The 15,453-nt window shown below is 38.8% G+C and overlaps 1 protein-coding gene across 2 annotated transcripts in view; it reads left to right on the top strand.

Annotated features, from left to right (window-relative positions):
* Rnf115 (ring finger protein 115) overlaps positions 1 to 15,453 on the top strand; it is an 83,835-nt gene that overhangs the window by 22,556 nt on the left and 45,826 nt on the right. Inside the window, exons 1-3 of one of the 2 annotated variants that reach the window (XM_076861795.1) lie at positions 2,644 to 2,702; positions 3,709 to 3,760; positions 7,594 to 7,651. In XM_076861795.1, coding sequence (XP_076717910.1) covers positions 2,693 to 2,702; positions 3,709 to 3,760; positions 7,594 to 7,651 — 120 coding nt within the window. In that variant the 5' untranslated portion in view covers positions 2,644 to 2,692. Of the gene's footprint in view, positions 1 to 2,643; positions 2,703 to 3,708; positions 3,761 to 7,593; positions 7,652 to 15,453 lie in introns of those variants that run through there. The other variant, XM_076861794.1, reaches the window with a different exon arrangement.

Genomic DNA, 15,453 nt, shown 5'->3' with positions numbered 1-15,453 from the left:
CATAAACACAGATGACCCTTAACCTCTAGCGACCCTCACCCCTCTTGCTGCTCTCTCCTTCTGTAGCCATATATTGAATCTCATGGTCATCTGTGATAGTTTTTTGTTTTTGCTCTATCACTGAGCCACATCCCCATCCCTTTTAATCTTTCATTAAACAGTGTCTTGTTAAGTCTCTTAGGCTGGCTTAGAACTTGGGACCCTTTTGCCTTGCCCTTCTGAGTACCTGGGATTACAGGGGTGTATCTTATTGGTGTTTTTATATAATGAGACTTGAAAGTCAAAATCATTCTTTGATCTTTGGGCTCAGAATGGATTTGTGTTAGAAGGTATGAAAACAGCATTGATCTTGTACATCTGTATATCTTCATCAGAGCTCTTGGGTGACCAATAGGTCTCAACAGTGGGCTTAAGATACTGAGTGAACCATGTTGTAGACAGATGGACGGTCATCCAGGCTGTGTTGTTCCATATGTAGAGCATAGGCAGAGTAGGTTTAGTATACTTCTTCTGGGCCCTAGGAATCCCAGAATGGTAAATGAACATTGGCTTTGAAGCCAGCTGCAGTAGCCCCTCACAAGGTCAGCCTGTCCTTTGAGGCTAGGCCTTGACTTCTGTCTCCCTATGAAAGTCCTGAATGGCATCTTCAATATAAGGGTGTTTGGTCTACATTGAAAATTTGGCTGGGTGCAGTGGTCCATGTCTGTAATCCCAGCAACTTGGGAGGCTGAGGCAGGAAGATTACAAGTTTGAGGCTAGCTGGGCAATTAGCAAGATCTTGTCTTAAAATTAAAAAACAAATAAAAGAACTGGAGAGGTAGCTCAGTGGTAGAGTGCTTGCCTTAGCATGCATGAGGCCCTGGGTTCAATCCCTAGTAACACAAAATTAAGTTATTGATTCATTGGGAAAGAAAGGGTTGGAGTTACCGCTACCTGGGAGTATGGAGGGTGAAGCAGTAGGGGGAGGGATTTGGGGATTTATTTCTATAGTAGTATGTCCATTATGAATATGTCTCAAGGGTTGAGAGCTTCTGATCACAGGGAAAAGTTTATGGTGACCTGGTTTTCCACAGTTTGCTCCCTGTTTGCCTATTCTGAATATCCACACTCACACAACTCCCCTCCAAACCCCATGCCTGCTGTTTTCTGCCATCATGATCCTAAATACATAATTTCCTTTTTTTTTTTTTTTAAATTGTCTCTTAGTTGTAGATGGACACAATATTCCGATTGATTTATTTTTATGTGGTGCTGAGGATCAAACCCAGCACCTGGCACACGAGAGGCAAGCACTCCATCTCTGAGCCCCAGCCCCATAATTTTCTTCTTTTTTTTTTTTTTTTATATTATTTAGTTGTAGATGAACACACAGTGGTTTTTATTTGTTTTTATGTGGTGCTGAGGATTGAACCCAATGCCTCACACATACGAGGCAAGCACTTTACCACTGAGCCACAGCCTCAGCCCCCATAATTTCTTTCTTTCTTTCTTTCTCTCTCTTCTCTCTCTCTCTCCCTCCCTCACAACACTATGCCTTTATGCTAGACGAGCGCTCTACTGCTGAGCCACAATCCCAGCCCCTATAATTTCCTTCTTAATTGAACAAACAGACTAGTATTTGGGGACTCTGTTCAGACAAAACCTTGATATTTATTTCATTTCCAGTATTCTTTGATGATATTAGTTATTTTATTAAATACTACCATTTCTTGATTTAACTCTCTTCTCCTCAAACTAATCTCCTTGACATGAAGGATTGACCTTATTTTCTTTACATTCCTCTTAAGAAAGCCTTCCAATACGTAAGATACCATTCTATCTTTGAAGAGCCAAATATTGCTACATCAGGGTCTGATAAAACAAAGTTTAGGGTTCATAAAGTATCAGGAACAAAAGTTGAAGAAGCCTTTCCGACATCTATTTAAAAGGTAGTTAAAATATACTTTTTATTGTCATTTTCTTTTCTTTTTTTTTCTCCTTTCAGTTGTGGTCATCCTTTGTTTTCCAGAATGATCTTAAACTCATGATTCTTCTGCTTCAGCTCCCAAGTAGCACATGTTACTCTTCCTGGTTTATACTTTTGAAAACTATGATAAGCATCCCCTATCAATTACTAGAAAATTGTAATTTTCTAGTCTGCGAATGGATTAGTGTTGTGATTTGTCTGATTTAGTTTGTCTCCTGTATGTTCATATTTAAAAAATATTTCTATATCCGTCTACTAATATCTTTTACGACTCTCATGTATGTAGTGGATCTTTTTTTAAATTTGGAAATAAAATTAGATAATGAATTCATTTCAGCTAAAAAATAAACCAGTTGTCCTACCACTATCACCAAAACAATAACACAAAATAAACCAATGAACCCAAATTTTAAATACAAGCAAAAATCAAGTTAACAAATTTTTGACGCTCTCCTTCCATCTCTCAATAGGAACAATTTAGGTACCTATGAAGCCATTCCACAAACATCTTAGGGAATTCTTTATTTACCAGTGTATGATAGGAAAAAACCATCCTAGGAATCAGCAATTAAATACAACATTTCTGTATTTTACCTTGTATACTGCATACTATTCTGAAACTACATACTTAGCTTCCTAATGAAAAACCTTTATTTACTTCTTCCTTTCTCTTATAGGAATATATATGTCCCAGATGTGAATCAGGCTTTATTGAAGAAGTGACAGATGATTCCAGGTATTGTATAAGCTCATGAATAAATCAGGCATTCTATTATTAAAACTGTTTTCTCTTGCCATCAACTGAATGAATTTGTTTTATGACTTACAATATGAGAAAAGGAGAGAGCACACACACACAAGCACTAGTGTGCATGTGTGTGCGTGTGTACACATGAGAGGGCAGAAGAATGGGAGAGAGAAGGAAAAGAAAAGGGAAAATTTACAAAGTAATGTGATAGGGAGTGTGATGAGACCCATTGCTGGTGATGGTGTTTCATTCTATACCCATATCAGAGTAAATCTGGTAAGTTTTCATTTATTTTCTCAGACTTGGGGATTCTCTTAGATTATTGGTTAGTTTTTGGTGATCATTTTGTTGCCTGAAGGTAAATTGCTGTTATGTGTCTTTGGTGGGTTATGGTGCAGCTTCTCATAAAGACATCTAGGAAGATAGATAGGATATTCTAGCCAAGGAGACTTGATTTGTTACTCTATTTTGAGGAAGCCTTGGATCCCTTGTTCTTATTTAAGATTATTACTGTCAAACTTTTGCCATCTTGCCACTGTAATATTAATATTTGTGTCTGTTATGCTTTGAAATTCGTTTTCATTTGATATAGTATTGTTTTTTCTTTTTTTTTTTTTTGTGGTGCTGGGACTTGAACACAGGACCTCATGCATACTTGGCAAGCACTGTACCACTGAGCTATATGCCTAGCCCTCTCATTGGCCTTTGTAAGGGAATAAAACTGAAAAAAGGAGGAATAAATATTTTCAGAAGGGACAATATTATAGATTTCTTCTTAGCTAATATGAATAATTAAAAATTGTAGAATAGCATTGATAGTGTACTGGCATTTGTGTGTGTGTGGCTAAACATAATGGCACTTGTTCTTTGGGGCTAGTTAAACATTGGTTAAGGAAGTGAAGTTCCAGCTGGTTAAAAAGAATCTGCAATCTGAAGCTTCTTAATCTTAGAGTGACTCTGGGAATTTTAATTTCTTTACCATTGCTGTTGGCAGAATCTAAGGTTGAAGTTCCCTTCAACAACCAAGAAAAACTCCACCTTTTACAGTATGTACTGTTAGTTTTACTTTATTAATGATTGCTGATTATGTGTGTAAATGAGTTGGGGCTTCTGTGTGGCATGGGATCTAATTTGGTACAAACACTTACATGTTGATGTAATAATCTTGGTTTTAAATAACAATGCCAACACTGACCCTATAAGATAGCATGACAGCAAAATTAGCAATGTGTGTGGATGGAATGCTGACTTGGGACAGCTTTTTATTTGTGCTGTTATAATTGCATCAAATACTTTATCAGGCACTTGTTCTCTGCATGTGTTGGATAAGAGCCTATTGGTTGTAGGGGAGTAATTAATGAGACTTTTTTTCTCTAAGTTTTAAAACCGCAATCCTGGTTTCTTTAGGCAATGATATTTTCATATCTAGATATAGTTATAAATGATACAGTGATAAACGCCAGGATAAATCTTTTTCTAGCATGGAACTATGAATTCTGCAGCTCCACTTCTCATTTGACTTTAATTCTTTTATTTCTACCTTTATAGGTCAAAAAAATAGTCTTACCTAGGTGCTTTTGGTAGCAATTACTGAGAAGTAATGATGGTGTTTAAAAAAAATTTTTTTTAGTTGTAGATGGACACAGTGCCTTTTTTTTTTTTTTTTTTTTTTTTTAAAGAGAGAGTGAGAGAGAATTTTAATATTTATTTTTTTTTAGTATTTGGCGGACACAACATCTTTGTTTGTATGTGGTGCTGAGGATCGAACCCGGGCCGCACGCATGCCAGGCGAGCGCGCTACCACTTGAGCCACATCCCCAGCCCCTACAGTGCCTTTATTTATTTAATTTATATGTGGTGCTGAGGCTCGAACCCAGTGCCTCACAGTTGCTCTACCACTGAGCCACAATCTCAACCCCAGTGATTGTGTTTTGAAAGAGATCAGTGTTTTAAATAAGCAAAGAAATCTTTTTCTTAGAATCAACCTTAGAAACAGCATAAGATTCCCTTCTCTTTGTGTTAATTGATCTGAATACTTAGCAATTACAGTGAATAGATTTTAAAAATTAATAAGAGGAAGTCCTTGAATGTAAATATGGGATAATGGACCCCAAGTAAATATACATCTAGAGAGGCATCTTGTGAATTTTCTTCAGCTTTGTAAAATTTCTCAGAACATTGTTTTTATTATCCCTTCTCTATGATTAGCTCTGTCACTTTTAAAATGCAAAGGAATGTTAAGGAAAGGGAGTGTTAGAGTTTCAGGGGGAGCAGAACCCTAAAAGATACAGTTGATGGTTTTAATTGCAAATTGATAGTTTGAGTTATAATATTTAAATTCCTGAAACCATGTAGCAAAGGCAGAAAAGAAGACCCTTGGAAGCTTGTTAGGCTCAGGCAATAAAATGGATATATAGCCATTCAACTTTGCCTTTCAGGGTATCTGGTAGTATTTAGTGTAGATGTACAGGTACACAAGTGCATGCTATACAATGGAAGTGATTTTTATAAAAGCATTTTTAACTTCTGAAGCGAAACAGGCGTTAAGTTGTTGCTAATCAGAGTAAGGCCTGAGAATGATTACATAGAGATTGGCATTCGCTTTTTGCTTCTGATTTGACTAACAGGATGTGTTTGTTTCTGTATTGAACTCAGCACAGTGCCTGGACGGTATTGTAATCCTGAAAATGAAAGCTGTTGTAATAGTTTGTAGATGTTCTATTGTTAGGGTTTTTGTATGTATGTTTATGCACTTATGTGTGTCTCTTGAGCTGGTATCCAGCAGTTCTTGTGAGTCTTCCCATCCCCCTTTCTTTACAGTGTTAATTTCTCTTCTTGGCTAATTTCATATGGACAAGGGGATTTTTTTTTTTTTTTTTTGTACCAGGGAATGAGCCCAGGGAGGTTTAACCACTGAGCCATATCCCCAGCCCTTTTTTATATTTTATTTTGAAACAGGGTCTCACTGAGTTGCTAAGTGCCTCACTAAGTTGCTGAGGCTGGCTTTGAACTCAGTGATCCTCCTGCCTCAGCCTCCTGAGCCATTGGGATTTCAGGTGTGCGCCACCACACCTGGCTTGGACAATGAGATTTAATGTTTCTTCCCACTCTTCAGAGTCCTTGGGAATAGGTAGGTATTTTGTCATTTAAACATGTGATATTAATTCAACAACTTTTAGTTTTGAGTTATTGATATTTTAAGGTGATGAGTGTTCTGTGTAATAAACACTAAATATTTTAGAGGCGTGATAAGGTGCAGTCTTTGTCTTTTGAATTTATTTTTATGAAAGGAAGGAAAAGGGTTGAAGTGAATGAGAAAAATCCTAGATGTTTATAATACAAGGTAGAATTTAGGATCATTAGAGTGTAGAGGGGTATAGAGGATTCTTATTTGGTTAGTGAGTTCAGAAGTGATTTAATGGAAGAGGTAGTATTTGAGATGAGTTCTTCAGGATGGATAGGATAATCAAATAATTGGATAAATGATCAGAAGAAGAAGAAGTATTTATTGAATCCTTTTCTAATGTGCTAAATTCTGTGCCAGACCCCTTATATGTCTACGTTTAATCATTCTCAGGAAATATTAACTTATTTTCTCAAAGTTGCCATCATCTGGTGGTCAGATGGTTTTGTTTATCTATCTATTTTTGGTACAGGGGATTGAGCCAGTGGTGCTGTACCACTGAGTACATACTCGCCCTTTTTTATCTTGGGTCGCAGTCTCGCTAAAATTGCTGAGGCTTGAATTTGCAATCCTCCTGCCTCAGTCTCCCAATTATGGTTGAATGGTTTTATTGTGAAAAATCGTTGTTTTCTTAATCTCTCTGACTCTGTCTCTGTCTGTCTGTCTGTCTGTCTCTCTCTCTCTTTTTTTTTTAAGCAGTAGTCTCACTAAATTGCTGAGGCTAGTCTCCAACTTGTACTCTCCTGTCTCAGCCTTCTGAATCGCTGGGATTATAGGCATGAGCCACTGCACCCAGCTTGTTTTCTTAGCCCCTCTGAGGATGAATGTTTTTCTTCTTTGGCTAGGTCAGATTTGAATTGCATTACTGGCTGTGGGTTTTCCTTCCTTTTCTGTGGTGGTAGTTCTCCCCAAATTTTCACTTGATTTAGTCTGGGTCACTTGAAAACCACCTGATTCTGTGGTTTACTATAATATTTTTTTTTTTTTTTTTAAAGAGAGTGAGAGAGGAGAGAGAGAGAGAGAGAGAGAGAGAATTTTTTTAATATTTATTTTTTAGTTATCGGCGGACACAACATCTTTGTTTGTATGTGGTGCTGAGGATCGAACCCAGGCCACACGCATGCCAGGCAAGCGCGCTACCACTTGAGCCACAACCCCAGCCCATATTATAATATTTTTTTCATGGATGGAGCCACCTTCTAGTCTTTGTTTAACATACAGTATTTTTTCAGAGTTAAAATTATTAGTTCATGTTAATTATACAAAATAATGGGTTTCATTGTGACATTTTCATACATGCACATAATATGCTTTGATTGTATTCACCCTCCATATTACCCTCTCTCCTGCCCTATCCTCCCTCTCTCTGGTCCCCTTCCTTTTCCTAATAGTGGGTCCCATTTCTACTTTTATGTTATCTGCCCCGACTCTACTCCAGATCTCACATATAAGAGAAAACAGGCAATACTTGTCTTGCTTATTTTGTTTAACATGATGATCTTCAGTTCTTAATGAAATGATTTCAATTTTATTAATGCACATGCCAGTCTTCATAATTCCCTTTGTAGGTGTTGTGTTGGGATGAGTTGTTTTTCCTTATTGGGCTTTGTTCTCATTATGCCATTCTATATTTAGCTTCTGGGAAGGGAGCTTGTTCCTGGGAATAGAATTACCACCATTCCCTTTTCTCTTCAGTTTTTTAGGTGGTGGCAGCAGCCGGATAGACAATAGCACATCAACTCGTTTTGCAGAGGTAAGTTTTCCTTTAGCTGTAGGGATTCTTTAGGAAGTGGGTGGGTGTTAAAACCAGACAAGTAATCACTTTCCAGTGCAGCAAAACATCAAAATCGGACTGAATGTGTAAGAAAAATATGGGTAAGAGTAGCCCTTCCAAAGATCTGTTCTTTCAGTAGCTGAAGCTTTGGCAAGTTACTTTTGAAAACCTTTGATTAGGAGAAAGTAATAGTCTTTGAGACCTGTTGATGTTTTCAGTTCTTTTTCTGCTTCTTCATTGTGTATTTGGTATGAGAATAGAAAGCTTGTGATGTTTTTGAAATAACAGTGTGGCAGACTCTAATTTAGAGGCATCACAATCAAGTAAAGAAAGAGCAGGCCAGAATTTTTATTTAGATTGCAAGCAAGCTTTCTTCAGCAGTGTACACAGTACTGGTTTCTAGAGCTTGCTTCTCAGGTCAACTTGGTAGTTGGGGATAGATTAAGGCTAAGCCATTTATTGCCTTTCAAATTCCAAGATGGAGCCTATATTTAATTTCTTTGTAAAATGTGGCATTCATATTTTTAGAGAAAAGCAAAAAACTGTAATTTGAAAATAGGGCATCCTTTTCATATGAAATTCAGAGTATTTTTTTCACTTTTATATGAAATTCAATGCATTTTTTCACTTTATCCATTTATCTTAAAAATCTCTTCAGTTGTCTTTTTGACCATCTTAACTATTTTTAAATTGCAATTCAATGACATTATTATGCTTTGTTTTTAATTATTTAGAAACTAGAGCCCAAAAGGGACAGACCATTTCAACCTGCAACAGACGCTGGTTTTGCTTTTGCTTCTGAGTGTGTATCCTCTATTGTCACACAGCTTTCGGGCTCTAGAAAGCTGACCGATGCTAACAGAAAAGAAAAGTTAAATCCCATAATCAGAATTCTTTTGTTTCAGGATCCCATTAGTCTTTTCCAGAGGTAGCTGAAATGTCTAGGGGTGTAGTGAAATGTTTTAGTATTTGTTTTGTATGTAAATTGAAACTACAGTTTCAATTGAAAAGTGGTATTTAATAAGGAGCCCATGAAACCCTAAACTTCTCTTAGTTTCTGAAATTATCTTAAGACCTATGTACTCCCTACCCCTCAAATCATTATTGAAAAACTTGGTGAATGTTTGGGTAATAGTCCCATTTTATTAAGAATGTTTTCTTTTTTTAATTATTATTTATTTATTTTTAGGTGCAGTTGGACACAATACTTTTGTTTTATTTATTTATTTTTATGTGGTGCTGAGGATGGAACCCAGGGCCTCAGTGCACTAGGCGAGCACTTTGTCGCTGAGCCCCAGCCCCGGCCCAAGAATGTTTTCTTTTGCTTATGGTCTGTGGCACTTCCTAACCTTACTCCAGTTTTTTGATTAATTCTGAATAGTCTGGTAGATAGGTTGAGTAGAACGTGCTTCCAGGTAGATTATGTCTTTGAACTCTCTTATTTATGGAGTGAAAAACTTTTCTTAAAATTTATTCTGCTTTAGAATCCTGGTAGAATTTCTGACGTCAGCATCCCCCACCCCCTTGTGTGTTATTACTTAGAACAGATTATTGGTTTTTGATTGTGCATATCCAAGAAAAAACCTCATTTGATTTTCATTGTTCTCTTTTAGGAAATGGAAGTAGATTGGTCTGTCAGTTTTATAGGTATGACTCACCAGGAAGAGATGCTTTGAGTAAGAAGAAAAATAAATATATGTAGTCAGTTTCCTAACTTTAGTAATGCTAAATCTGACACTGATGGTGTGAGCTAACCTTCAGGTGTTAATTCTGCAGAGTCATAGTGGGTGACTTCATGTTCTTTAGCAGTGACAGGCTTATAGCAAGGCATAACTATGCCCAGTTCTTTCTCCTTAGAATTCCCTTGTTATCATGCCTCAACATTTAAATTTCTTCTTTTTAAAGTATATTTTGCATTTTAAAATTAGAAAAAAAAAAAATCTGTCTTTAAAATATTGTAGATGTTGCCAGGGATTTTTGAAGTCACCTAAGAAGCCTGTTTCCATGTTTTCATGCATAGCACTCTTCCAGAAGAAGGGGTGAGACGCAGAGGTCATAGTTGCCATGCCTACAAGGGACAGATGTAGGCACATGAAGCAAACAAGAAAACAAGGAAGAGTGTACAGAGTATGATAGACTCATTGTGGGGTGTATGTGACCACAATAGAAGGAAGAAAATCTTTCTTCAGACGACGCTGAGTTCAAATCCAGGATCACCACTTACCTGTGCCTCTTTGTTTACTTTGAAAAGTAATGGGCAAAATAATAATATTTACCTCACAGAGATGGGGTGAAGATTAGATCTATATATGGTAGCTCTCAATGCCAGATCTGCCGTATGGTGAGTGCCTAATAACTTTCAGCCATTTTAAGACTTCATAGAAAAAGGTAAAACTTGCAGCAATGGTTGGTGCCTGAAAGAGGAGGCGGAATTTAGATAAGCAAAGATGTGAAAAAAAACCTTTCAAAATAGTCTGCCTAAGCTGTAAAGTTTTTGTACTCATGTCCCTGGAGAAAAAAGTTGGAAATAAAGTTATATAGAGAAACTAAAGTCATTTTTCTTTTCCATATTTTAGTTGATTATTTTAGCAAAGGCTATGCTCTATTTTGCTGTTTTTCTTTAGCTGGAGATGCTTTACAGTGAAAAGGTCATTCTCTATAACAAGTATTTACTAATAACTGAAATCCTAAAATACTGTGTGTATTAGAAGAGATTTAGTCCAAGAAAACTTCTGATAAATTAAGTCTCAGTTTTTTTTTAATTGAGGTTGTGGTGGTGACGATAGTGGCTAGTTGGAGAGAAAGCAGTAGGTAAGTTTCTAGTTAATGGGAACCGTGTTTGAGTGACGTGTGAGGGATAGTGGGTAGGGAGTCTGACAACAGTGCTAGCAGTTTGGAGAAAGAGAAAGCATTGCTAGTCTGAAGTTCCTGACGGTATCCTGGGGAAGTGGACCCACGGCTGCCTGAGGGGTTTCACTGATTACTTGAAAAGCTCCCGACCATGACCGGTGTCAGTGGGACATTTGATCTTAAGAGTCTGAGCTCACTTAACAGATCTCTTGATCGCAGGGATGACTGCGGGGACTGGAGCTCAGTGGCAGAGTGCCTGCTTGCCATGCTTGAGGCCCTGGGTTCAATTCCTAGTATACAAACAAACAAAAAGCTCCAAGACCAGGCGAACAGACAAAAAATCCAAACCCTCTGATCAACTCTTTACATCAAGAAGTTGTTTAAAAAAAAAAATGGAAAGAGGGGCTGGGATTGTGGCTCAGCCACCTCACCTGGAACGGGCGGGACCCGGGTTGGATCCTCAGCACCACATAAAAATAAAGGCATTGTGTTGTGTCCATGTCCACCTAAAAAATAAATATTAAAAAAAAAAAGGAAAGAAAAAGAATGGCCATGCCTGCTGCTTCAGATTAGAGAAAGTCACGCAGGAGGACAAAAGGCTCAGGCGTGCACTAGGAGGCAGAGTGCTCGCACCTGCCTATTTACCTACATGAAATGTGGGGCCGGGCTGGGGCTCAGCGGCAGTGCACTTGCCTGGCATGTGTGAGGCACTGGGTTCCATTCTCAGCACCACATATAAATAAATAAAGTAAAGGCTCATCAACAACTAAAAACAATATATTTAAAAATAAATAAATAAAATAAAATTTGTTATTGCTAAGCAGCATTATAATGACCAAAAAAAGGTATTAAAAATATCCTAAGTCTTAACTATTTTAACTCTTTCTCAATACATTTCCATTCAGGTTTTGTCCTGAGGCATAAATCTGAAAATTATAACATTTAAGATTTTTTAAAAAATCCAAAATTCTCATATTCTTGTTACCGTCTTATAGCTTTATTTGTTTCTTTGGCATAATATTTCTCATTTTTTGTTTGCTTGCGTCATAACTGTTTTCAGTTGCAATCATTCAGTGCCATATTGTATTTATGCTTTAAAAAGTTTTCTTAGTATTATGTCATGAATATTTTCTTGTGTCTCTTTTTTGGGGGAATACTGGGGTACCAGGGTTTGAACCCGGGGGGCTTAAACATTGAATCACATTCCCAGCCCTTTTTAATTAATCGAAATTTTAATTATTTATTTATTTTTTAAAAATACTTATATTTAGCAATCAACAGCATGGATGCAAAAAAAAAAAAAAAATCTGCATTAAAATCCTGTGTGGAATGCTTTACAATTTCCACAGAACGGAAACTAGAGTTCCTGTTATCAGCTAGTCACAAGCACAGTCCTGGAGGTTCTGCCCGTCCATATGAGCACTGTCTAAACCATGCCTTCTTGTAGCAGCCAGGCCCTGCCACCTACCTCTGTGCTTAGCTGAGCTCACAATCCCTTGGAACCTCTAGCTTCCCTGCACTTCCGTTGCTCTCCTCTCCTCTAAGTGTTTTTTCCTCGCAGCATTGAAGCCTTCGGCCACTGCCATAGCTATTGCTGCTGCCATAGCCACCTTGTTTGGTGGTTTGACAAAGTATAGGCCTCCATTCCATAAGGTCCAGAATTTTTGCCTCCAAAGTTTCTACCATCCATGGGTCCAAAATTTGATGACTGCTGCACTTGCCAAAGTCATTGTAGCTTCCACCACTTCCAAAATTGCTTCCATCATTACCAAATCCATCGTAGCCATCCCTGCTGCCATCATATTCACTACCACCATGGCTGCCATTGAAGCCACCATGACCACTGAAGTCTCTTCCATGACCAAAATTGTTATTTCCACAGAAACCACTTGCATGACCATCACCAAAGTTTCCAGAACCACTTTGACCTATTTGGCTAGATGAAGCACTAGCCATCTCTTACTCTGACAGGGCTTTTTCCTTACTTCACAGTTGTGCCCATTCACAGTATGGTATTTCTGAATGACACTCTTATCCACAGAGTCTTGGTCGTCAAAAGCTACAAAAGCAAAGCCCCTCTTCTTCCCAGTGTGTTGGTCAGTCATGATATCAATAACTTCACTTTTCCCATACTGTTCAAAATAGGTGATGTTCTTAAATGCCCACCATCAGCCATCTTTTTCACAGTTAAGTGGCCCCTAGTCTTTGAGAATCTTCTTGAGACAGCTCTCTTTGGTTGCACATCTTTTCAGTTCACCTCGTGATCTTGCATTCAGAGCTGCATCCACTTCCTCCACAGTGGCATAAGTGACAAACCCAAAAGCCCTGGAGCTCTTGGTGTTGGGGTCTCTCATTACCACACAGTCCATGAGTGTCCCCCTTGCCCTGAATGGCTTCTCATCAGTTGTTTCAAGCTCGGCCCTCCAGTGAATAGTTTCCGCAGTTGTTTGGGCCCTTTGGGGGCTCTAATTTAGACATGACAGCAGTAGGAAAAGAGACTTTACTGATGCTTTCTTAGCAGTATCCACAGGCAGAAAGGAGTAAGTAATGAACGTATCCACCTTAATTCTTTTTATTTTGAGACAGGGTCTTGCTAAGTTGCTAGACTGGCTTTGAATTCATGATTCCTTCTGCCTCAGCCTCCTGCATTGTGGGGATTCCAAGTGTGTGCCACCATGCCCAGCTTTTTATTGTGTTTCTACAGTTACACATTTTATAACTTATTATTTATATATTAAGAATATATATTTTATAGCTGGGTGCAATGGCGCATGCCTGATGACTTGCCTGAAAATTAGAGTTGCAGAGTAGCAGGCACACATATTCAGAGCACCTGTTTGCATTTGTGCAGCTTCCTAATACATGAAAGAACTCCATCCCTTGGAGAATGTGAACTGGTAGAGATTAGGCTCCTGTTATACACCAGATCTATCAGTCCTCTGGTTGGAAAACTACTTAGGCATGAATGAAGAGGTCCAAAGTGTTGATTTTTCTTAACCTTTAGGTTTAATCAAATTTAATTCTCTAGTGAGCAGGAGTTGGGAATAGTGACTGTGGTAGTTGTGGGAGGAGATCAGTAAATAACCTTTGAGGGCAGTTTTGCTTCTACCTTCATGAAAACCCTCTCCATACTAATTTGTGTACTTTTTGCTCCTGGGACCTATGGTACTCATCTTAACTGGCCTGCAGAAGTCATCAAGAACAGTGTATGGGTAAATTAAATTGAACGAAGTAAAATTGTGCTGTTTTTGATTTACAAATGATTCAACCTAAATTTTTTTTTTTTTTTTAAAGTTGAAGTTTCAAACCATCTTTGCTCAGGTAAACTGTCCTTTACCTTTGCTGTTTTTCTGTCTCAGCTAGAGGGCTTGCATTCAGGTGCCAGGCAGAGTTGGGGTTCTTTGAGCAATTGCTTCCTTGATTGTATCTTTAAGGTCTAAAATTCAGCCAAATCTTTCATGCTTCATTTTTAGAGAATATGGAGTTAAAATGACACATATTACAGTATCTGCTTCACATCTAGTTTAGAAATATTAAGCATAAAACTCCTGAGCTCTTCAATGGTTGTTCAAAGAACAATGATGTTACCACAATTCAGATTATGCTAAGTTCAGAATCATAACACTGTGGCCAAGATGTCAACACAATGTTTTCTGCAGTACTGGGGGTTGAACCCAAGGCAGATGCTCTACCACTGAGCCTTATCCCCAGTGCCGAGTTTCTGTTCTAAACTAAAAGGCTCAGGGGTCACTCCAGCTGAACTGGGCTAACTGGGCTGCGCAAAATAACCCACAAGAGACACAAATACCTTTTTGTTTGGTGTCGCTGTGACGGCTCCTCTGACCTTCAGGGTCCACAGGAAGAGAGAGCGAGAGCATGCGCTGACCCCTTTTATTGAGGAGAAGCTATTCAAATGAGGCCAGGGGTCAGGTTTCAGGGGGCTGAGTATCTTCATGATGTCCACTGTCAGCAGGTTGACTGACACCTGGGTAGGCCACACCCAAGGGCACAGTAAGAGAAGGGGACACACACAAGGCACTTCCATGGGAGATTCTATCCTAAACAGGGCAAGGGGTTAGATTACAAAGGAACAGGTGAGCGTAGCTCCACCCATGGGGCTGTAGCAAGACACACCCATGCAGGGGACACCGACCCTCGCACCCAAGAAGGGTGGGGAAAGCTCTGCCACATTTCTGTGACTGAGCGCCTCAGCACCCAGCCGGGGAGTGTGACTCAGTCACATGCAAGGTTGGCCTCCCACACCCCAGCACTTGTTATTTTGAGATAGGGTCTTGGTGAGTTGTCCAGGCTGGTCTTGAGCTTGCAATCCTCCTGCCTCAGCCCCCGAGTAGCTGGGATTACAGGTATACGCCACCACACTTGTCTCTCACCACAAATTAAATAGTGACTGAAGGGGAAAAGGTAAAGAAGAAAATATCTTTGGTGTGAGCTTGCCAGCTTTTGGGTCAGTAAGTGCCAGGTACCCAGAGTCCATGGACTGTAAATTCATATTCATTTTGGAGAAATTGCTGTTCAAGGAATTATTAGGGAGCAGAGGGGTTGTACATCCCCCCCCCTTTTTTTTTGTGAGTAGCATTTCAGTACTCCGTGTTCTTACAAAATTGAAAATTTTGCTATGGTGGTAGGCAGCCATGAGAGATTTTTTGAGTGCCCTTTCTCCCCATCCAGTTTTCACAGATCCACCCCTTGATTTCCATTTACCTCTGAGTGAGTCTCACATTCTAGGTCCCCAGGGTCAGTTGGAGGACAAGCTCAGTTCTTACTCACCTCCGTACACCACTGCTCTCGTTCCATGGTTCACTCTACCCTTCTCATTATCTTCCTAGATTCATTGAATAACTCTATTTCCTAGGGACAGGCCTTTTAAAGCACACATCTTTTAAATTATACACTTAGCTTTTAGTTGCAAT

This window comes from Callospermophilus lateralis, chromosome 7 (assembly GCF_048772815.1).
Source record: "Callospermophilus lateralis isolate mCalLat2 chromosome 7, mCalLat2.hap1, whole genome shotgun sequence".
NCBI classification, from domain to species: domain Eukaryota; kingdom Metazoa; phylum Chordata; class Mammalia; order Rodentia; family Sciuridae; genus Callospermophilus; species Callospermophilus lateralis.
The sequence above is the reverse complement of the archived record's forward strand: the minus strand, read 5'-3'. Positions and strand labels throughout refer to the sequence as shown.